The 24971-nt window shown below is 39.3% G+C and overlaps 1 protein-coding gene across 2 annotated transcripts; it reads left to right on the forward strand.

Annotated features, from left to right (window-relative positions):
• On the forward strand, window positions 1-24727 carry si:dkey-122a22.2. 2 transcript variants are annotated; one of them, XM_040118370.1, is made up of 11 exons: window positions 1-186; window positions 1097-1259; window positions 1473-1544; window positions 1647-1723; window positions 2325-2425; window positions 5396-5512; window positions 8041-8115; window positions 20781-20919; window positions 23537-23619; window positions 23745-23841; window positions 23939-24727. In XM_040118370.1, the coding sequence occupies exons 1-11, from the start codon at window positions 127-129 to the stop codon at window positions 24104-24106; spliced, it is 1152 nt and encodes a 383-aa protein (XP_039974304.1). In that variant the 5' UTR covers window positions 1-126; the 3' UTR covers window positions 24107-24727. The 2 variants fall into 2 exon arrangements, with proteins under 2 accessions (XP_039974304.1, XP_039974305.1); XM_040118371.1 differs by having other exon boundaries at window positions 1097-1172.
• Window positions 24728-24971: the final 244 nt, after the last annotated feature.

Below are 24971 nucleotides of genomic sequence, written 5' to 3' on the forward strand. Positions count from 1 at the left end.
GTGGGACGGCTACAGTCCAATACAACGCGTAAGGGAAAGTTTGTCTCCTGCCGGCTTCTGTACCTCCACCAGGAAGTTGCTACAATTCAGTTCATTCAGTACACTTATCAGTTATTTTATTTCAAAATGCGTCGGAGAACGGAAGCTCAAGCATCAAGCAATGAAACTGTTAATGCCAATAAAAAGGTATGCAACGTTAACGCTAGCCAGCTGCTGATAGCTAGGCCTACATTAGACAGCTCTGTTAGCTAGCATTCGCTGTCTGACTCCAAAAGCTAACCTGACCAAACCGCCTTTGTTCAAATCAGATGCTGGCATCAAAGTACGCCTACTACTGACTTTTTCCTGCTGTCATAGTGATCGGAGCATTAAACAGTATCCGAAAGCGTTCCTTATTTTTGTACGGAGCGAAGAGGAGCCAACCTCCCTTTAAAATCAGCAATTTTAATCACTTTTTGCTTATTTATAGATTATTGACATCCCACCTTATCATATTTCAATATTCTAACAAATAATCAGCATCAGTTCTTTAACTCGGCATACACGCAAGACAATAAAATAACAATTATAATAACTATTATCTGTGAGAGGTTCAAATCTTTTACTAAAATACACAGTAGTGCTGAAATGATAAGAAGAATGTACAGTTGGTTAAAAGTATATGTGAATATATACAGTACTCTGAAAAAGTTTTGGGCACTTAAAGTAAAGTGAGGATGCTCTCAAAAATAGTATCTTCAATAGTTTTTATTCATCATTTAACTTCATACAAAGTGTAATACACAAAACAGCTAAATTGAATCAACATTTTGTGTTACTACGCTTTGCCTTTTAAACATCACCAATTCTCCGAGGTACACTTCTGCATGACTCTGGCTGTATGTTTGGGGTTGTTGTCATGCTTCAGAATTAATTTGGGACTTATCAGACGCCTGCCTGATGGTACTGTTAGATGAATAAGAATCTAAACATCTAAGGTGCCTCAAAGTTTTGCACAGTGTATGCGAAATGTAGATGAAATATATTTATATATTTTTTTTCCAATTCAAGGTTAATGTGTGAGTTGACATCACATTTTCTTCTCTACATAATCTAGGATCCAGATCAAAGACTTCACAACCAGTCTGAAGCTAAAGGCAGAGGTTCTTGCAGTTCTGTGCTCATAAACATTGGAAAGTGTTTACTTTTAATCATCATCATCCCTCCATTCCTCAACTATGCATCGCTGCAGAGAGAAGGACAGATGCTCTTGCCCAAAGGTTCTCTTAGCTAAGTCTAATAAAGTCATTGTTCCTTTCAGTTTAGTTCTCTATTTACCTGCAAAGCAGGTTTTCATATATTTATTCAGTGTGTTAAACAGCCTTTCTTTGGAGTTTGCCAGCAGGTTTATGAAGTTCTTAAAGCTGAATGAGAAATCTTCTCTGAAGTCTTATCTTTGTCTGATGTTTGACTCTTTTCCCTCTTATGTTCAGATGGCCAGATTGTTGATGTCAGTTTGGGTCAAAAGATGCATCTTCTGTGTAAAGGAAAAGGGAAGCCAGTTGGTATAAAACATTTTCTTTTAATCTGCCATGAATCATTTTATGTGGCTTGTTTGTGTCTTTTTAACTGAGCTCAGCCTAACCATTTTTTTTTTTTTTGTTTAGTCATACTTGATGCACCAACTGGAATGTCCTCAGACATTTGGTTTCATGTCCAAGAAAGTGTGGCCACACTAACAAAGGTGGGGAAATGACTGGATTGTGTTGAATGCCTGTACTTTGAAACTACTTATCAAAATATTATTACGGTTTTATTACTCTGTCCTCCTCTGTCTCAGATAAATCAAATTCATAAGATACACTGAGGGAGAGTTAGCATACTGCCATTGGTTTGCTTTTGATCAAGAAAAAGCCACTGTGGGGAACTTTCTGTGGAATCAGCTAGTACTAATGCAGCTCGTTTATTTGTCAGGGCCTTGCAGTGGCTTTGCCACATCGTGTCTGCTTAACAAGGACTCAGCACAGCAGAAAGTCGGGGCTGACAGCCTGCCCCATGTTGTTTGTCTGAAATGTGACCCAAATGAGGTCACAGGCTTGTTCAGTAAGGGCCTAGATCCATCTGAACAACTGCATCACAACAGCAGTTACAAAAACAAACTTACAGCTCTCTGTTTACACCTGCATATGTATCTTATTTTTCAGTGTTACGCTGCCATCAATGTGCCTGTACAGGATAGGAAAGGGGCAGGGTCCTTACAGAGAGCATCTCATGTTTATGTGGAACATGGTGTTATTTAAAAAACCTTCAAAACCTGTGATGTCCCTGTTTGTCACACTGCTCAGGTTTGCACCTATGACAGAATGGGACTGGGATTCAGCAAGCGGCTGATGCAGAATGAAACCACAGGAACTGAGAAAGTTTGGGGCATGTCAACATCAGGACGGTGAGAATACTATTCATTTGGCAGTCATTCTGAATCCTTTAACATGTAGTTTCTTTAGTACACAAGTCTACATTGTGAACATAATGGCGCTGTCAGTTGAAAATCAGTTCTTTCATTGCCGTGAACTGGTTTATGAATGAGCGAGAGGGCCGTTTTACACTTGCAGGGCCATCTGCTTTGTTTATCTGTTGTTGTTGACTTTGTAAAATTTTTAGCAATTTTAAGATTTAGATGATTTAGATGCAGGCCAAACTCTAGTGTGTGCTGCAGGTGAATCTGGATCTGATAAGTGCTGATTGTGGGAAGCCAAAATCTACTTTGGAGCAATCTTTACATGAAACAGGCTTGTGGTAATGGCACTTCTTCAGTTTCTATGGTGACCTACTGTATTGCTTGTGTCAGTTTCGCGACTCTTTAGCTTAAGGCTATAGGAGGAAAAATTGTTTGGGACTGCGCCAGGGTTGTGTGTGGGAGGAGAAACAGCAAATCTTATTCCTTCTCATCATCAACAGAGGCTGCTGATGAATCTCAAGGATTGCATCACCTGTGTCCTCGTGCACGTGCATAATGAAAACCAAATAGGCACCTGCTCATAAAAAACGTTTTTCTATAGCGCTACTAGTGGTTAACAACTCCAGAGAGTACCTTTAATTGTTCAGTCTAAAAATTGCAGAAAACAGTTAAAAATGCCCATCACAGTTTCCCAGAGTCCAAAAAGATTTCTTCATACAGCTTATTTTCTTTGAACTGCAGTCTATAACCCAAAGATATTTAGTTTACAAAGATCTAGAACAGGGAAAAGTAGCACATCCTCGCAAGCATTATTTTCATTACAGATGCATTGATTGATTATTATTCCGATGAATAAATTATGCGTTTGGTCTATAAAACGTCAGAAAATATCTAAAGTACAATTTTCAAAACCATAGGTGCCAACAATCTAAAATCCAAAGATATTCCATTTACAATTAATTATAACAGACAAAAAACAACAAATCTTCATATTTGAGAAACTGGAATGAATGATTAGCATATTGGCTGATAATTAACTTAAATTATGAATTGATTATCAAAATTGTTGCCAATCAATTTTCTGTTGATTATTTTGATCATTTCACATTTTTCAAGTTAAAAAAAGAAAACATTTTGCTGCACTACAGTACAGCCAGTCCGGCCATAGCAGAGTAAATGCCCATAGGGAATCAATTTTTCTTTCTCGATAAAATGGGTGTTTGGGACTTTTTAGGACTGTTTCAGCCAGCAGAGACCCGTGTGTGCATGGACACCTTCTGTATTGCCTTCCTCTGCTGAACACACCACTGCCCGGCCCTGCTCTGCGTCACACTGCTGTGGCATTGGGCTGTAATCTTCCTGTCTTTGACATGGTAAAGTGTTAGTCGAGCCTTAAATCTGCCTAAGGGATGAGCAGATGTGTTTGCCGTTTAGTTTACCTTGCCATCTGACCTAGAAAGCGGGCAGCCACCCATTTGAGATGCAAGCAATCAATTTCCCAGAATTCAATATCTCAAGGAGTCTGATGACTACTTAGCATTAAATCTCATGAAATCTCATAATTTCAGTGTGACACCTCAGTTTTGATTTATTAGCATGTCATGGAGCCCATTTCAGCCATTTCCAATATGTAATTTCCTTGAGTCAATGTTGGTATGTATGCTGTAGCTCATCTGATCAACATTACAGTTTGTAATTTTGCCTCTGTACGCCACCACGATGAATTTGAAACAAAGCCATCAAGATGTGATTGAAGTGTAGACTTTCAACTTTAATTCAAGGGGTTCGACAAAAATATCACATTTACTGTTTAGGAATTACAGCCATTCTTATACATAGTTCCTAATTTTCAGAGGCTCAAAAGTAATTGAACAAACCAACATAATTATGAATATAAGGACTACTTTTAATACTTGGATGAAAATCCTTTGCAGTCAATGACTGCCTGAAGTCTGGAATCCATGGACATCAACAAATGCTGAGTTTCCTCCCTTGAGATGCTTTGCCAGGATTTTACGGCAGCTGCCTTTTGTCGTCAGTAAGTGAAAAGCATCCTGAGGTTAGGTGACTGGCTTGGCCATTGAAGAATATCCCATTTCGTTGCCTTGAGAAGCTCTTGGGCTGCCTTTGCAGTATATTTTGGGTTGTTATCTGTACTGTGAAGCACCATCCTGTCAATTTTGCAGCATTTGGTTGAATCTGAGCAGAGAGGAGGGCCAGTGTTATGTTTACTGTGAAGGTTTTCCCCACTAGTTGTCTGCGGAGGAACCTAATTGATAAACCTTATGAATTAGCTTTTGTTTCTCTTTGTGGCCAGTCTGAATATTTTTTTTTTGATCTGAAATATCAGTGCCTGCATGCTGGTCCATCCTTCCCACTAACAGTACTAACTATCCCAAGTACAACATAGCACAACAAACCTAGGATCACAGATGGCTCTCAGAGAGGAGCTGCTGAATCTCATCTAATGTTGGTGCTCCCTCTGATGATATAAGTTTGCTGGTGATTGTTTATCCTGTGGTTTTTTGCAGTGGAGAAGAGCTAGCAGCCCCCTCCTTAATCCTGTCATTTGGGTTTTACCAGTAATTTTTATTTTGATGCCATGTTTGGAAAGTGATTGAATAGAGAACTAAAATGTTGCTCACTTTAAGTTTCATTCAGTTGTTAATATTCTTTATTATAATTATAGTATAGAATTTGTAACACATCTTCATTTTTTTTACCCTTCCTCCTTCTTTTTTAGATCATTTTTGCATCTTAATAATGACTCTCCACCGGGTTCTTAATAAACCTGTCAACGAGCAGATCAGAGATTAACGAGATTAATGATGGCCTGTCATATTCATCTTTCATGTTGGGTGTCCTAGTCCCACCTTGCAGAATAAATAAACCTCCTGGCCCAGTTTGCAGAATGTCCTGGTTCTTGTGCCGAGACAGATGAGTGTTGTGGTCTTCCAGGATGGTGGATGATCTGCACCGACTCCTGCAGGCGGCCGGGATAGCCAAGCCCTTCATCCTGGTGGGCTCCGAGCTTGGTGCGCTCAATGGCAGGTTCTACAGCCACATTCACGATGTGTAAGTACTGTACAATGGGAATAATTAAAGGGGAACTCTAATTAAAGGGGAAGTCATTGTGAGGTGCGCTACTGTGGCCCTGGAGGAGCTTCGTCAGGTTTGAGAAGATAACCCTGATGATGTTGTAAGGGATTGTCTTGGTCTGGGCTTAGAGCCATGAATTTGTAACAAAAAGCCTGTGTTAAAAACCAGAGCCATGGAATTAAAGACATGGGCATTTACCATGAATGGAGGGTTGAACGAAAAGACATTATTGGTTGCATTATGGGAAATGTCTGACACAGTGCTATTGGAGCTTGACTTATACTAGAGACTTAAAACCAGGATATCTTGGCCACACATACTTTAATGGTGACCATTCTTTTTTTAATTTTTCCCTGACGAGTATTCCTGCCAACATTTATGAAAAGTTTAGTAATTAATTTCTGAAATACCAGTTTAATAATAAAAAAGTGTAATTAATTAATCTATTTTGAAAATCAGATTTATGCCAAATTCCAACTATAAAAACTTATTCATAATATTTTACTCTTCAAGGAACTGTGATGAATTAGCTACTCCAAAATCACTTCAATAGTTTAGGAGCATGCTCAGCAATATTAAAATGAGAAGGAGGGCCACAGGAAAAACCCACATGCATGTAGGTACATAAGGACAAAATGGTGACAGCCGATAGCAAATACAAACAGATAGACTAAGCATGGAAGGAAAAATTCTAAATAAATAGTATGTGTTCAGTTCTCTAATATGTGTTGAGTTTCAGCTTTAACCGAGAAGGCAGACTGACTAAAGGCACAAACAAAATGTAGTAATGTTAAAGGATAAGGCTGGCGTACACTCTCCTTATTGTTGACAAGTCCCATGAGAGGACCCACACCAACAATGTGTTAGTCCATTGTTCAATACTTTGTATGTGGCTCTTAGCCCCAAGCTCACTGGTTCTTGCTGAACAAACAGAGACTGAATAAACTACAGTGTGTAAGTTAGTGAAGGAACATGTCGACTTTGCAACAATGTGCCTCATTTATTTGTTTTTAATAGTTTTTGGACAACAGTGGAAGTCTACACACACATTACTTGTAAGTTGGATTGATTTATTGTTGGTTTTGGTCTTTTCATGGGATTTTTTGACAATAAACAAGACTGTGTCAAAACCTAGTGTGTGGCCCAGCTGCCCTTTATCTGTTTGCTTCTCTCCTACTATCTGAGCACAAATATAAAGTATTTTAATACAGCCCAATTCCCAATAAAGCTGTTCTCATCTACATGTTTTTCTGTTTCTGTTGTCAGACAACGGAACAAGTATGAAATAGTGAATGATACGCGGCTTATTAAGACGACATGTTAACCAGCATTCATTGCTGAGCCATTTCCAAGCTGCTGCTCTGCACTGCTAAGATCCTGATTTTATAACGTCATCTGACCAAATCACCATACACATAAGTTAACGACAACAGCTGTGCTTTGATTTCCCTCTGAGTGAATGATCACTCAGAGGGAAAGTTAGAAGCTCAATCACATCTCTGTCAGCTGCCGTTGAGTCAATTTAATGAGATGCATAGAAAGGTGTGCTTGTGGAGGGAAAGCCTGATCTTGTTCCTGTGGAGCAATAATGGTGACTCTCTTCTACAGAAAGTAGCTAAGGTTTGTCCAGAAAGTTGCTAGATTTGTTGCTAGGTGCTTTTGTGAAGTAAAATGGGTAAAGGGGTGTGAAAAGTCAGTAAATCTAGCGACAGTTTCTATTGCGTCATCAGGGGGCGTTGCCTTTAAGTTGGCAACGCCCCCTGATGACGCAATAGAAACTGTTTGAGCAAATTGATTTTGAAAGAGCAAAGGCCAAAGGGGAAACTCTAACACTCAGCCAGCCGACCAATGGTGTAATGTCCGCACTCAGTCACGTGGCATTTGGCTGACCAATGGTTTCACTTTATTTATCACTCAGTCACTCAGTCACGGACATTCACCTTTATAGAGTTGGCCTCACTGTTGCAGTCCAGCCAAAATAATGATACGATATCACCAGACTCCTTTAAAGGTCTACCAAATCTTGATGTCTAGACCTTAGTCTAGATCACTAATTTAAAAATGGCTTTATAGCATACAAGTGCCTCTCAAACTCACACTTATACAAAATATTTTCCAGTGTCCATTCCCATCATCCTCCATAACTCAGCCTTCTCAGAGAAAACAGAGTGATTAATGTGACGAGTGGCCTGTACCAGGAATGAAAGATTTAGTATTTAATCAGGCACGATGTTGGTGCCGTAAAGGGAGAAAATAAAGTAGTGGTTGAGTGGATGACACCTTTCCAAATGGAAATATTGCTCCTGGATCTGGTGTAGATTTGATTATCTTTCCTGTGGGGATACAGGACAGACAAATCTACAAGAAGAGAGACAGGATGATGTCATCCATCTAACACTTATTAAGGCCTGGGTCTTAATGAGTGCAGGGTAAAGAGGACAAGGGTGGTCAATGAGTCTTACCTCATCTGAGTGTATTTATGTGTGTCCTCTCATTGTCCTCAGGCAAGTGTCAGACCTGGTGCTGATCGATCCCATCCCAGAGGACGTTTTTGACGACGACCAGTGGATGGACTACTGGTGAGTTTATAGGAGGATTCAGGGGCATAGGAAGGACAGAGGTGGGGAAAAAAGTTAGAGAGGAAGGAGCAGAGGATGAAAGGAAAGAAGAGAGGAGATGGAAAGATGTTGAAGAAGCAAAAACTACAGAGGGATGTGAGAAACTTGAATGGAAAAGAAGATTGAAGAAAGAGGAGCGTGGAAAGGAGCGAAGAGGCTATTAAGGAGCTCTGAAGGGCAGAGAAGAGCAGATAAAAAGCGAGAGGCAGGGAAGAGGAGAAGAGAAAAGGAAATCTATCAAGAAAAAAAGAGGATTAGGATGAAGAGAAGGGAGGCAGAGACACTAGCATGTTTCATGACTCAAGCTCCAAACTTTTCCCTTATTGGCTTTTATGGTGAGAATAGTTGATTATCTTTGCTGGGTGGGGCGCATTAGCATGATTAATGGAAGGCAAAAGAAACTCATTAGCTGATAGCACTCTTTTAGCATGAAACAGATGAGGGGAGAGCGAGGGTTGTGACGCTTGTTGGGACTGACTGATTGACAGAATTGTCATGACACTGCTTTAATCCTCCAGGCGAGATATATGTCCAATGGTAGTCATTGTTACAGCATATATCTCATTATGCGTTAATTATCATACAGGGGGATGGGTTGTTATTAATGATAACCCAGAGGAAGAATGTTGGTAGAAGTGTCAAATATGTAACACTACCTCAGATTGTTTACAAGTGAAGCATGTCGTGTGTAATCATTTAAAGGTATTTTACTCCAGAAGAGATGAAACTCTTCTGAATAAAATAAACTTTTAGTTGTAGCTGACAGCCCAGCAGCAATGGCTACATAAGAAACAAATCTCTGTAGTGTGTTTTCTGTCAGTTACAGTAGATATTTCTCTTTCAAAATAGTCGTATCTGTCATTTGAAATTTAGTTTAAGTAATATATGGTAGTATGAGTGAAAAATACAGTATATGTATAATGAAGTTGGATTGAAAAAGTCTTTTATATTGAAGATTTGATACAGTATTGTGATAGACTTGCTTTAACATAATTTATATGTGGTTTCCAGCATAGTTTATCTATAATCATTTCCAAAATTTTGATTTCAGACTCTTATCAGTTTTAACATCACTTAAAAACTAAAAGTTTGCTTTTTAAATTTGTTACCAGATTACCAAAGATGATGTATTAAGGCTTGCTGAAATTTAGAGATACAGTGGTTTCAGAAAGTATTCACACACCTTAACTTTTGCAAAAAACTGAAATGTCTTATTTACAAAAGTGTTCAGACCTTTTGCTGTAGCACTCCAAACTGTGGTTGGAGGGAGAGGGAGACTGATCAGAATTGAGGGAATCAAGAGTGCAGACAAATCCAGAGAGGTCCTAGAAGAAAACCCCCTCCACAGTGCACATGACCTGAGACTGGGACAACAGGTTCACCTTTCAGCAGGACGATGACCTGAAGCATAAAGCCCAGAGTTGGCCCCATAGGACATCTGTGGGGAGACCCACAGATGGTCGTTCACAGACCCTTCCCATCCAATCTAACAGAGCCTGAATATCTTTCAGGAAGAATGTTATAAACTGCCCAAATCCAGATGTGCAAAGGTTATAGAGAGAAGTTGTAACTGCTGCCAAAGGGGCTTCTAGAAAGTACTGAATTAAGGGTCTGAATACTTTTGCAAATAAGAGACTTCAGTTTTTGATGTTTGATAAATTTACTAGAATTTATAAAATCGTGTTTTCATTGTAGTTTATTGAGTGTAGATTGATGGGCAAAAATGGCAATTTTATCCATTTAAAATAAGATCTACAACACAATAAAGTGTGTGGAGTGAAGGGGTATGAATACTTCCTGAAGCCAATATCATTTGTTAAATCAAACCAACAGAATTGAAACTCAAGACTTTTCATTTTTCTTTTCACATTGTCCAAAAGTTTTTACATTTGTACCACACCAAAATACATTGCTATTATCTGCAAATTAAATTAAATTACTGTTATTGTTTTGTGAAAGATTACAGATATCATTTACGTGCAAAATAAACTATAATGGCCCTAACACTGAGCATTGAGGAACCCACAGTTGTTTTGAATTGTCTGAATTGTTTATCTGAACATATTGATACAATATTGATTTTCCATGTAGCTACTAAACAAAGAATGTGCAATGCTATATTTGCCAATTTCTTTTTTATTAGCCATGGTAGTACCAGGCCACGTGTTGGTAGTAACAGTGAAGTAGTTCTACTTACTCAAAAAATACTTTATTTTGCTACGATTTAAAGTCACCACCAAGGAGTTAATATGTGCTCTGATATGACAGAAAACGGTATGCTAAAATCAAATAATCCAATTTTAGGCATGACTCTGACTCCATGAATAAAGTGCATTCATACTTCTGTCCACCCATAGTAGCTTGCAGCTTACATAAGCATAAGTCAAGCAAGATAAGAAATGGATCCCTGAAAATGGCCTAATTTGTACGTGACTCAAAGTGGAGCAGCACCATTTATCAGGGGTGTGTGTCCAATTATCCACTGATTAAAAGGCATTCATTTCGCTGAGTACATGACAGTGCAGCCACAAACCAATTACTCTGTGGCGAAGCCATGGAGAAATGAAATGAACCAAAGACTTACACTTATTTCGTAAAAAACTATTTTATCATTGGTGTCCGATTTCCACGGGGGAGTAAAAATAGAAACAGGAATGGGATATATAGTATGTATATACAAGAGATGTAGCACAACACCATGCATTAGAGCATCCCAGTGCTATTGGCGTTTAGCATGCTTTTCTTCCTTTCGTACCTTTTTTTTTTTTTTTTTCAGAAAGGTTGCATATAGATTTGTATTTCTCTCTCTTAAATACAGGTTTATTAGCTGTTGGAGGTTTTATAGTATTTGGTAAACAAGATAAGTAATGCAGAAGGGAGCACGGCTGCACCTGAGCAGGATTCTGGGGAGACTGTATCAGCTTTGCACTGGGACCGGAGGATTTACACATCAAAGACCTGCTCATTAACAGAGGCTTGCTCCCAAAATTAGTTCTGTTACGTCCTACAGAATGATTGGCCATCATCTCCTGAGAATGGTATTTCTGCGTGCTTGTGTGTGTGCGTGTCTGTGTACGCAGGCATTCACTTGTGTGCACTTGCTGTAAGGGGTCAACTTTCTTATTTTGGATTTTCCTCTGCAGACGTCGCAGCATGTGTCTCATTTCCTTGCAGGCATAGATAATGCTTCCTGATGAAAAACCGAGCAGTGCGTCTAGCATCAGAGATTAGGAGAAGCCCCAGTGTACGTCTGGACAAATTGCATTCAGGATGGGAGCCAGTGGTTTGAGTCACTCGGTGCTGTCACTCTTCGTTTCACCAACACAAGCAGAGGAAGCTCTACCTCTCCTCACTTCAGGACAGACCACAATATTCTTCACATGATGGACCTCGCTTAATGAATGGGGGCACTGTCATGTCGAAATTGGAATGGGCCTTCCCCAAACTGTTGCGGCAATGTTTGAAGCACACAATTTTGTTGAATATTATTGTATGCTGAAACATTAAGATTTCCCTTAATGGGAGCTACAGCTGTGTTTCAGTGGGCGTCATTTGTCTGCTTAAATTGTACCGATCTGCAGCAAGCTTAAAGCAAACGTTTCCACTACATCTCCATAGCAGGTGACAGTCGTACTGAGCCATGCTTTTATGGTCCTACTTGGGACCAGGGCCAACCAACCCGGGATGGTCTTGGCCAGTCAAATATGCGCTAAACTGAACGGCCCAACATGTGTGTCTGTGCTGGTCCGTAGTGAGGAAGCTCCGTTTTTCAAAGTTTCTCTCAAGTTTTGAAGCTTCTAACCGAATGTTTGTGGTGTTGAGTTTAGTTTTATTCCTATATGCCTGTTCCTACTTTAAGATATCAGCCGTACTGCTGTTAACTCATCACTTGCAGGCATATCGAAGATGTCCTAAGTTAATGTGAATGCAAACTGAACATTTTCTGCTGCGGCTTCGTATTAAATGTTTCCGAGGGCAGGGGCATCTTGGTGGCCTAGGGGTCCAGGCATTGACCATGAACCATGATGGCCCTGGTTCAGATCTTGCAAGGGACTTTTGATGCATGTCTTTTTCACTCTCCCCACATTTCCTGTAATCTCTCTTTTGTCACCTATGTAAAAAAGGCATAAAATCCCCCAAGAAGTAATCATTTTTTGGTGGAGTTTTCGATGGACCAGCTGGAGGGTTTTATTGTGAAGCAGCTGTTAGAAATGCAGTTGTCTGTTGTTGGCATTTCTATTCTTCAATAAAAATTGGTCTACAAAATATGGACATATTCCGTGCTATGTGGTCAGCGGATCAGTTTTAAGAGAAGGAAAATGACTTATTTTACTTTGCATGTTGCCCTGTGGAAAACCATTTGCATTGTGCCAGCGCTGCTTGCATGGCTTTGGTTGCTTATAGCTATGCTTGGTGTGAGTGTCTCGACTTGTATTGAAAAACAGCATTGAGGGCCAAGCCCGAACTATGAAAAACACATGTTCACATACTTTTGGCCACCTTGTGTACTCTTTATGGTAATAATCAGGCTCTCTGGATTCTCTAGATAACCATCACTGGTCAAAGAATTTACTTAGACAAATGCCATCAAAGTTTCCAATAAATATCACTAAATTAATTAAATTGACAATTATCTCATCTTGTAATTAAAAGAAGGAATTGAGCTTTGCATTTACACGCATGTGTGTGTGTCTCCTGTTTTTCTGCAGTTGAGTGTGTGTGTGTGTGTGTGTGTGTGTGTGTGTGTGTGTGTGTGTGTGTGTGTGTGTGTGTGTGTGTGTGTGTGTGTGTGTGTGTGGAGTATTAAACTAATTTACCCCATGGGGAATATATTTGCTCACAGAGCAGAAACAGTGGGGAATTCTCTCTTCTAATGGGATGGTCCTTTCAATTTAATGAATGCTGATTGATTGGCAAACTCCGTTTTAATGTACCATTACTGTGTTTAGTGCAACTCAGTCCTCACAGGAGCACCCCTTGAAAGTCTCCTCATCCCTTCCCTCTGCAATTCACTTCTTTTAAGTGAACTCTCAATAGTTGTCAGTAGTTTTTTTTTTTTACTTTGGTGATAATTTGAAGACTTTGAGTTTGATGCTGAGACACAAAGCCTGCAGTCAGGGTGTGTTTACAGGTATGTAGCTGAAGAATTTCAAGTGAGATTGTTTTAGCCTTTACAGTATGTTGTGTATGCTGTATAAATCCACAGTATACTGGATGTGTGTGTGACTGCCTGATGCATTTACGTGGCTGCTGAGGGAGCGTATGAGGTAATGAGTCTCTCAGTGTGGCCATAACATCGGTGGCTGCAGGCCTGGATGGAAGCCTGATTGAGTTATGAGTCTTACAATGAAAACAACACTTTCTGTCCCATTCATCATCCTACCTGTCATTAATATGCTCAGCAAGGCCTGTGCACGGACACACACATGGCCCTGATCTCACAAACATTTACAGAGGTGCATACTGTATGTATGCATTACACACAAACTTACCCACGCAGCTTGCTGCAGTGTGTAGCAGATGGGCATGTTTTGCGGCTCACCTGGAGCCTAGTCTGTATGACAGGCAGCGTATGACTGTCACTTTGACTGACGACCATTCAGAGTCACACAACTGCTCCATTCGCTTTGATTTATAAGCCAGACAGGGTTTAATATCAGGGACAAGAGGAGTGTTCCTATCCTTTCCCACAGCACTTTGTTAGCGGATAGATTTACAGACATAACATAGTCTCTTCTCTTCTCTTCTCTTCTCTTCTCTTCTCTTCTCTTCTCTTCTCTCCTCTCCTCTCCTCTCCTCTCCTCTCCTCTCCTCTCCTCTCCACGCCTATACTGTACCTTCCATTTCTACGACATTTAATTCTTTAATTGGCATTATGTGTTCTCTGAGCTTGCTCTCTCTTTCTCCTCTGCCTTCATTTGTAAACAATAGCAGCCAGTGATGACATATCTAGTCTCCCCCTCAGAGCCCAGGGAAGGAGATGGAATAATGGAGAAGGAAAAAGAGAGGAAAAAGAGAAACAGTTTGGATGGGGAAATAAAATGATGCAGTTTTGCAGTCTGGCAAAAGCATGATCCAGGGACTATTGATGGACTTGGATAAAAATTTATGAGATAAACCGAATAAAATTTCAAGTTTTTCATCCCTGTCAAACTTTGCAGAAATTAGTGAAAAAGTAAACACATTGAAAATGTGAAGCAAATTTTAGTAGAGAATATATTTAAAATTTAGAAAATGATATTTGTATGTTACATTATATTTTGTGCAATCATAATCCAGCTTCAGTGATAGAAAAAACAGGACTCACTTATAATAGGCAAATTCCACAAACATAAAGTTTAATATCTGACCGGGATTTGCTCTATCTGACCCTGCATGCTCCAATAGTTTGTGGTTCATTATGCTTCATACTATGTTCTGTTTTGGCCCCCAGTGTGTCAGCCTAGTCCCTCAGTCCTCTCCTGACTAAGTTGCCCCCCCCCAAGATCCTCCCTCCTCATCTCGAGACTCCCAGACAAGTCAGAAATGCCAATTAATTGTAATTTGAACAACTGTAAGCGTAACTATTGTGGTTATGTTCCACTAATGAAGAAGGGCTGGCGCGGCCCCTGTTTATTTGCCCCAGTCTATTCTAACTTATTGATGCAGAGAGGAAGGCTTTGAACAGGCAGGGGATGCTGGAATCAGCCTGACCTGGGCTATGGTACAAGAGTGACACTGTGTGTTCAAATTGGGTATTGCATTTTGAATTGCAATTGTGCTATGTACAGACAGTTTTGAAGTTCTGTTTATCTCCTGTTTAAAATTAATTTGTAAATACTAAAAATGTTGTGTTTGCTGGGATCCAAAGTTAAAACGATATATATATATACATATACATATACATATACTCATATACATATATTTATATATATACCCGTATATGTATATAATATGAGTATAACTGATCTTCCACAGTAGGAAGTCTGGTTCAAGACCAGTTACTGTCCACATCTCAGATTTATTCAGCACTTCAAATAATGAGTGACGTGAAACAGAATGGTTAGGTTACTAATAAAGCAGATATAGTCCTGAAATGGAACGTAGGAAAGTACAGTAATTAAGGAAGTTAGAATACATGTTTGAGTTGTCTTTCATTATTCTCAGAAGCAGAATCAGGGTAGTTTTAAATCCGTTAATAATCAAATAATAATAGAGAGTGTAACGACAATGCAGTAACTGTCTCAGTGAACAGCAGTGGTTCATTCTTTTGATATCCTAAGCCTCCAAAGGCTATTTAACAGCCTCTTGTTGACATAAAATACAGTGAAAGTTTAATTATTGCAATGGAGAAAATGTTGTTACAACCACAAAACTGCAAAAATAAAGTATGAAAATCAAACATAAAAACGGACTAATAAACAATGAAGGTGTACAATCAATAGAGTTACAGTTAAAGGATGATTCATTATACTTTTTTGTATTTTATTTTTAATTTAATTTTTTTCTGCTTGAAATTGGCAAAATGTGATACCATACAATAGTGCCTGTGTCCCAAAGTATATTACTGTAAAACTACTAGTATGTGAACAGTATTGTACTTCATACTCTACAATACAGAAACATAATATTTTACACAGTAAATCTTGTACTATGAATTGGCTGGTTGCCTCTGTTCCATAAAAGTCCAATTTAGTATTGTCTTTCTTGTAACACTGTGTTTCACTATAACAGATAAAGCATAAAAACCTGCATAAAAACTGAGGAAAGGATGATGAAAATGTCAAATCAGATCAACGAGATCGGATCTATGGAATAGTGAAAACTAGAACAGTGTTTAAATTTGTGACAGACTGTTATTTTTGGCCTTTTAAAATGTTTTTCATTTGAAAAATACTGTAAATTAGCTGTGGGTGGGGCTTTTCGGTCATGACATGTAAATGTAAAGGAAAATCTACATTAGCGCCGCTCTGGGCACTCGCCTAGTAGGCAACATAAAAAGAAAAACGTTTGTCCCTGTTTCGCCTTTTCATCACGTGTATCCAAAACGTTCTGGTTTGTAAAACACAGTAGCAAGGCAGAGCCGTGCTCCACGTGTTCTTAGAGGAGCAGGTTTTGGGAACCTCCAGGTTGTGGGCTGTTAAGTTCCTGTAGTGGAAAAGACCTAATGGTGACTGTGTCCAAAGCATGTTGATATTAATACCCTCACCTTAGATATGAATGTTAACAACAGTATATCAGATAATACTGAGAAGTAGTCTTTAGTGGAGTTTAGTTTAGTTGACATTACGAGAGGGAGGACATCAAATCGCACACAAATACAAAAATGTCAAGGGAAACACAATAAAGTTTAAGACTTATTTCCATCGTAGTCCTTGATGTAAAAATAGCAAAAATGCAGGTGAGAAGACAACATCATACTGGCACCAAACCAACACAATAAATACCTGTATAATCATCAATAAGATCACTCCCAAGTATACTACTCCAAGCATGTCACTCCATTCAGTAACTCTGCCTGAGGGTAGTGTTAAGTGGTTAGTTGAGTCTTTTTGAGAAAGGTCAGATTGGACCTTTCTGGTCATTTTAAAGCTTATTGTTTCGCCCTGATTATGTCTCTCATCTTTACACTCTGTGGAATTTACAAACAGAGCAAAAAAGAGAGAGAAAAAAATAGAAACCTCCCTCGCCCCTGTAAAAACAAGAAAAGTGATGCAGAAGGTATACATGTTGCATTGATAGGATGTGCTGACAGGTAGCAAACATAACCCCCATCTTTAACACATAGTCAGCATAGTCCCACTGGGCAATAAGGCCAGACGTCCACGGCTATCTTGGAAAACAATGATATCTGTTTGCATGTGATTGGTTTTACAGTTATATCAAGCTTGGAGCAGCAATTACATAGCAAAATCTAGCAAATTGAACGTGGGTTTTATTACAGTCTGTCATGACCGTATTTTTGTTGAATAACCATTTGAACCATTTAGCACGTGCACACCATGATTGAAGATTTGATTGGGGTTGTAGCCCCTGTGTTAGGCTCCATGTTATATTCAGGTTGTAATGTTCCATCCATGTCATTATAAAGTCACACTTTTAGCTGTGATGAATTTCGACTGTAACAAGTCAATAAAGATTAGAATTCTTCCATATATGGTCAGTTTGTCCTGCCTACTTGAGAGCCAGAGGCCGCATCATGTACCTGTCCACATCCATATGCCCTCATTTTTGTAATAGTCTCTGAAAGTCTTTGCAAGTAACCAGTTTTTTAAAAATGTTCCTTTGCCGTAATAGTTAGTTGAGCCTCATGTAATAGTCCATGTTTAAATGTTCTCTGCTCATTGTAATAGTTGGCGGAAGCCTGTGTAATAGTTCGTGTTTTGTGTGTGAGCAGGCTCTCAGGTAACAGAGGCCCTGCATATGAAATGAGATGGTAATGAGGAGGAGGAGGGGAGCCTTATCACTACAGGGCCAAATTCCGACAGTGAATTGCGCAGTTGTAACAAAAGTAACAGAGCGTCCATTCAGCCTGCACTAATCCAGATGGGAAAGTCAAACAGCAGAAAGTCCACGGCACAAACTCATTTCATCACTTTATTAATTTAGATATTGCCTCCTCGCTCCTGTGGGGAGAAAAAAAAAAAAGAGCCCCTCTGAAATGACCAACATCGGTGAGGCGTTTTGCTCTACATGGTTCCCCCACTTCGTCTCCTCCTGTTATCTGTTTAATTCATCCCGCCAATCTTGGCTGTCTTTACCCACTAAATTTCCCTTTGACACGCATGCCTTGCTTCGCATAATCCTCACTCCGGGGCAGAATTAAAAATGGAAAAAAGAGGAGGGAATAGGACAGGTGGCTGGAGAATCCTTGAAATAATGTTCAATGCCAGAGCCAGGAATGATTTGACCAGATTCAAACTTGGGGGCTGATAGGGAGAGAGTTTTTTTTCCCTTTATTTTTGGAATCAAGGGGTAAGAAAAGGGTGACAGGTGGAAAATGTGCAGAGACTGAGAGGTCCCTTGAGAGTCAGGTCGAAGAGTCATTTCTAAATTGTGTTGCCAGAATGACTTCAAGGGAAAACTGTGGCAAGGAAGATGAAAATGTCAAAATGTCACTCTCTGGAGGTCTGATCTGAAAAGTTTTCTGAATATTAGAACAGTTGACTTGTTTCTTTTCCCCCTCTGCCTATATCCATTATTGACCTGTAGGGAGCGTTTCTTGTAACATGAATATGGCAGATATGTTATCTCACACAGCCATTTGTTGCAGTTGAACAACCATTCTCCGCTGTTTCTATCAGCTTTATCCGAACAATCAGTGCTGAAATGCTTTGCCGGAGCAGAGCTTGATATTTCAAGCTACAGTTCTTTGGGTAGCAACATGTCATATCAACAACGGGTGAAATGGGTTGTTTTACACATGAAAAGTGCATGTTTATGATGTAGGTTTGATATGACCAATGTAATGGCAGTGAAACATTGCTGAAGCCTGCCTGTTGTAAGATGCAGTTTACAGTGGCAAATGCTACTGGTTTGGACTGTGACTGAAGATACTGTTACAACTCGTGTAATATTATGAAGTTTTAGTGCTTAAACAATTAGTCAATTAACTGAATAGTCAATTGAAAGAAAAATCAATCAATCTGTATTTAGGCACCGTGGTGTGTTGAGCTAAACGCTAACATCAGCATGGCAAAATGTGTAATGACAATGGTAAAATTGCTGATGTTTAGCAAGTAATGTTCACCATCTTCACCGTGTGGGTTAAGCATTATGTTATGTTATGCTTACAATTGTTCAGTAGTGCTAGATACAAAGTATTGCTGACGCTGGTGGGAATTTCGTTAGTTTTCCAGGGGTTTGGACAAAACGCAAGAACGGGACAGATTCAAATTTCCGATGAAATCACCAACATGAATAAAGTTAACCTTGTAGCAACACAGATTTTCAGGGCAGTCCATCCAATAGCTATGGAAACATTTCACTACAAAACCACAAATGTCAAGCTCGTGGCAGTGCTAGAGGGAAGGTCAGGGGATTGCCAAAGTCAGTATTAGATTTTGTGTCAATGCATCTAGTAGAAGTTAAGATATTTCAGCCGAAGTGGTGGACGAATCAACAGGCCGACATCATCGTTGACATCTACTAGCATGGTTAAAAAAAAAAAAAAGCCAAACAAGCTTCTTAAATGTGAGGATTTCCCTGTTTTCTCTTCATTATATGATCGTAAATTGATTATTTTTGGGTTTTGGACTGTTATTTTGACAAAACAAGCAATTTAAAAACATCACCTTGGGCTTTGGAAAATTGGTAGGGGGCTATTTTTCACTATTTACTGTCATTTTATAGACTTAACTATTAATCACTTATTTAGTACAAAAATCAGCCAATTAATCAATAGTGAAACTAGGCCTTAGTTGCATCCCCATTAAGCTTACATTATTAGGCCTATAGCATATAAGTTGATACAGTAAAAAGGTGATTCATAGTTACTGACCAGGTACTGAAGTTTATTGAAGGATTGAATATACCGTAGCAGAGAGAAACTGATAGAACACAGGGGCAGGAATGAGCGTCTCCTGATGCACGGGGGCTGATCTACAGTTTGTTGGCTGCATGTAGGGGCAGGCTTCGCGGCACGGCGATGGCGGCAGCAGGCACGCGGCACTATTGATTGGGCTCCACAGGCTGAGACCAGCCAATTCAGAGCACCAGTGAGCCGAGACCGATTGGGCCTCCTGAGTTACAAAATCCCACAGCTCTTCTTCTTTCATCTGCCAAAAAAAAGACCATTTCTCATTCCCCAGGCAAATGTTTTCGAAGAGAAAGTTTTAGATTTCAGCTTCAAAAAGACTTGAAGAAGGCAAATATCATGTATGACTTTGCTTCAGACACTATTGTAATCATAAAATCACCGTTGTAGTGGTGCCACTCAGACCTCTAGGATGTTCTTACGTAGCAAAAATCAAGACTAACTTGGTCAGTTACAGTTTCCTTATGTTTAAAGATTCAAGTACATTAAAGACTATTGGAAAACCAATGATAGAGACTCTCTGGAATTGATGGTTGATTTGATTGATTGTTTTGCAGTCTCCCTTACGTCTCTGGTCCTTTTAACAACTCTTAACACACTGTTTTGGATTCAAGGTCCACAAACTCTATTCAGCTTTGTGTCCAACAGTAGCAGGTGGCCGTTTTCGGTGAAAAAACTCTGATGAATTGACTGGAAGTTGTTATACAACAGACAAACAAAGTCAGCAACTAAATGGTGAAAATAAAGCTTTTAGCAAGCTAGAACTGAATATTCTCCTTTAGGAACTCATGGAGACAAAAAATAGAGTTAATAGGAGAGTGGATGTGGACTTTCATTCATCAGGTTGAAAGAAACTTGACACCAAATGAATGCTTAGTTATTAATGTTTACTCCATGCCTGTTGGATTTGTAAATAAGAAATTATTTATTAACATGTTAGCTATAATGCCTAACGCCGTATTATGTCAGTGTGCTGTTTTTAGCTTATTTCTTCTGCCCCTTCATGGGTCAAACATCAAGGGATGCAACTTTGAAACCAGTAGTTCAAATTTTTTAAACTTTAGTTTGTCTCCTGCTGAAGTTTCATGGGTGTGTGTGTGTGATTGTTCAGGTATGGTAAGCTGTTGCCGTCATTGCAAGCCAGACAGTTTTCCGCAGCTACAGGGCTGAGCCGCATGCTGATTATCCTGGGGGCGATTGAACCGACTATCAAAGGCGAAAATGTCTCAGAGGAGGTCATCCAGCGCCAGGTCAGGCTAACACACACACACACACAAAGACACACACACACACACACACACACACACACATGCGCGCACACCCGTAAATTGCAATGAAGCATGTCTTAAGGTTTTGATTGTTCAAAAAATGCAAAAGAAAACGCTGCAGAAATCCTTTTTTTTATGTTGTGTCATGCTCAAGAATAATTCATAGGGGATTTAGGGATAAACATAACAAGTAATCAGTGTAGCAAACTTCTATCATACCATAGATTTATTTATATGGTCTGAAGACAAGACTTTGGCTTTGTTCCTCTGCTCAGACAGTTTCTGAGATTTCTTTAACCTAATTAAAAATATGGAGGGAGGGTGATATTTTTTCAGGCATTTTAAATGTACCCCTCCCATTTTTCTTCTACAACCACAGGATGGTGCTAGTGTGAGAATAATCCTGTCTCCTCCTCAGCAGAGATATGAGAGGATGATGATTGCAGGAGCGTTTCTCTTCATATTGTCAGAGACTGTGAATTTGGCATGATATGACACCAAACATAATTTTTAAATAAATGAAAATTGAGTCAATTCCTGGAGCTGACATGAAGCCGCGGATGCACTGTATCTTTCAGTGCCTTATATATTGGGAAACTCAACCTTTTGACAGGTCGTACAGTTTCTGAGGCAGAGGCTGTAAATATAAGCTACAAGCTTTTTGCTGTGGATTGCAGATGAGTTTTTTCTACAGGGGAGGGATTTTATTTTGCACTGCTCATATCTGCTGGGAATCTGTTTAAAAAAAACATACAGTTGTGGCACTTCTGTCTGTCTTAAAGGCCTGTAGTAATTTCAAACTTGCAATGGAAAACATCTTAGCCAGAAGAGGAGTAATGGATTCCGGTGACGAACAAGAGCCAGTATCTTTGGTAACACGAGAAAGGGCTTTATAGACTGACATCTTATTTTAGCGTTGAAACAAACCTCTAGCATTCATGTAGGGTCCATTAGGGAGACAGACAAATAGAGATTATAGCATTTTCAGCCATTTATTACATTTTAACCATACGGTCCTGCTTAAATTTCTTTTAATTTTTTTGTTCGGAGAAACAACTTACACTTTAGTGGCCCTCTGTGAACGCTCAGTGACATTTCTAACATCCGTTGAGCATTAAATGTTTTTTCTGCATCTGTTTGTATGATGCAGTGGTGTGTGCTTCGGGATGAATGCGAACAGTTCATTAAGATGCCTTGTTCTCTGCTGCCAGCACCCACGATTTGATGGCAGTAGTGATGAGGGACCTATTTCAGCTTTTCAAGTATTACAGTTGTTGCCAAGGAGATAAGGACATCATTGTGCTTGAATTCTCCAAGGACAGAGAGAGGTTTTGTAGACAGGCTAGTGAAGGTTATAACGTACACACACACAGCTCACCGAACTCAATAGAGCATGCAGTCCATTTCTCAAGGGCATGTTCTGTAACCACTGCTTAATTGAACTGGAGCAGAATTGTTTGCTGCCACGTTAACGGCACCGAAGCTATTTGGTCTCATCACATGTGGGTGATGGATACAGTTGAAGGGGAATTCTGCTCAGTTTGAGAATTCACATCTATTCTTGTAGCGTGGTGAACTTTCCTCGCTCTGAGCTACAGAATCAGAGAACCAAGACTGAGATTTCAGATTGGATATTATAGTGTTCTGCCTGGAGCTTCTTCATTGAAGGAGCTGGGCACCGACTTCACTGCGTTCAAAGTGTCTTGCTATAGCAATCGCTATAGTTCATTTTCCTTTTTTTTTCGTAAATTTTGGGTGGATTTAAGAGGTTAGAGAATTATATCTTTCTTTGCTTTGGAAGATGTCAGCAGTTCTGTCTCAGGGCTATTCTAAGAAAGGTTAAGTTTGGTAAAGATCATGATTACACTACTCAACCCAACTGTTTAAATCTTGCGTCTTTACGATTTAGAATTACGCTATAGGGATCTGGGCTGATTGCAGACACGCAAAAAGTGATAAAGTGCAAAACAGATCTATGAGAGCGATGCAATGTTTCTTAGGTGTACGTAAAAGGCGCCAAAACTGTCAGTATGTGGTGATATGGGATGGGAGCTGTGTGAAGTTAAAAAAAGGCGGATCTGCTATGACTGAGGAATAGGTCAATTAACATGCCTGCCAATAGTCTTACTGAGCCAACCTTTTATTGGAATTGCTCAAAAAAACTATCCACTGGAAACTTGCAGAGTTATTCTCTAAATGTGGTTTACAGTTAATATGTAGAAATGAGTTGCCTTGAAGTGTAAGTTACTTTAGGTCTCTGCTGTTTGCAAATTATAAAGAAAACGATCAGAAGAAATATTAAACAAGTACATACAAGACGTTTGACATAGCTCAGTTTTTGTCAAATACTTACCATTAGCGTATGAGAATATCATATGCTGTATTTGTAAAGTTGTATCTGATATACAGTATGTTTTACACATGTATTCAGTACCATGTATTAGCATGCTTTCTTTTTGATTTGTCTTGCCTCTGAAGCTAATGTGTAAGTAGTGTCTTGTAAGCCCTGAGGTGTATGGCACTTGAACAAAAAATACTCATTCATTTATTTTTTTGGTGTAGTGACTGATTCCTTTTTTTGCATCTCTGTCCCTCATAGAAATACCTACTAAGTAACCCTGCCCACCAAAGCAGTGCTGTAGATGAGCATTACTTTCTGAATGAAAGTGCAGCTCAAGTAAGGTATGGAAAACATACGTAGATAGCTTTTTTTCCCCAGTCCTGCTATTTCCTTGTAGAATGTGGAAGTCAGAACGAAGATTGAAATGCTACACAGAGTGCATATTTATATTTTGTTGTTTTTAAAGGGACATCACAAAGTTTAAGCCCCTCTCCAGCAGGGTGTCAGTGAGTATGATCACTGGAGATTCCTTTGACGAGCAAGTACCAGAACACTTAAACCAGGTGAGAATGTTTACTCGAAGTCCTGTACAGTGACTAAACAATACTGTAGTAACTATTGTGTGAAACCCATAGTAAATCATCTTTTTCCCTGCACCAGATGGTAGCTAAGCTTCAAAAGAAGTTTCTGGAGGAGTCCTACCCATCAGCCAATCACATTCACATAAAAGAGGCAGACCGGCGAATGATCTACAAGAAGCCATCTGCCATCATCCAGCACCTGAGGAAGCTAGTCAACCAGCGACAAGCCAAACAGCAGAGCGAGTGACCCATGGCCAAAATGTAACTATACGCCAGACCTGGACAGAATAACAGTTGAATATGTTTTAAATATTCAATAAAACATTCAAGTTATCTTTTTACCTTTCCCTGTAGCAGTCTGTAGAGATTGTCTACATGTCTGATAAGGTTCATCAGGGAGTCAATTTTAGAACATATTTTTGCACAGCTCTGCTTCATTGGAAGCTTTTTAATTGAAGATAACTGGAGGGTATTCAGTGTTATGAAATATTTGCTGTCTTAGATTCAGAAAATCTTATCTTTCAAGTTGTTATTTCAGTCTCTTTACCTGATTGGCCAGTGCCAAAAATTAATACATTACTCCTTATCAATGTAAAAGCCACACATGCCGCTGCTCAACCTGATACTTTTTATCTCATTCCTTTCTGACTTAATACCCTGCCATGTTATAGCCACAGGCAAGGGTACATTGAGTTCCTCTGTCTCTGTTGCATCAGCCTCAGTCATTTGTTACTTGCGTAAAATTGAGTTACATCACAATCAGACCTAGAATGGCAAACTTTTTTTTTTATGGATATACAGTAGTGCGAAAGAAAGATCAGACAGCACTGGTTTATCCTGAGGATTTAAGTTTAATTATGACACCACATCAAAATAAAAATTTCCAACAGATCTGGAATTTTATTCCATCCATATACATGCATAGCAACAACGTTTTAAGAAACATTTTCTCCCATAATCAGGACATTGGAATGATCATTTTACATCAGTATCCCCACTGACCTCCCACCCATCGTGTTTATCAGCAATAAACTTAATTCTTGTACAACTTCTTTTTTTCCCTATGGGGTTACAAATAATTATATGCACAGTCCCCATTTCATAATACTGCT

Source organism: Xiphias gladius, chromosome 22 (genome assembly GCF_016859285.1).
Source record: "Xiphias gladius isolate SHS-SW01 ecotype Sanya breed wild chromosome 22, ASM1685928v1, whole genome shotgun sequence".
Taxonomy (NCBI): domain Eukaryota; kingdom Metazoa; phylum Chordata; class Actinopteri; order Istiophoriformes; family Xiphiidae; genus Xiphias; species Xiphias gladius.

Excerpts from the sequence above, each read along its gene's own strand:
- si:dkey-122a22.2 (XM_040118370.1), top strand. The coding sequence starts at position 127 with ATGCGTCGGAGAACGGAAGCTCAAGCATCAAGCAATGAAACTGTTAAT. Across the intron at positions 187-1,096 it reads CTGTTAATGCCAATAAAAAG|GATCCAGATCAAAGACTTCA; the intron begins GTATGCAACGTT and ends TACATAATCTAG. Across the intron at positions 1,545-1,646 it reads AGGAAAAGGGAAGCCAGTTG|TCATACTTGATGCACCAACT; the intron begins GTATAAAACATT and ends TTTTTTGTTTAG.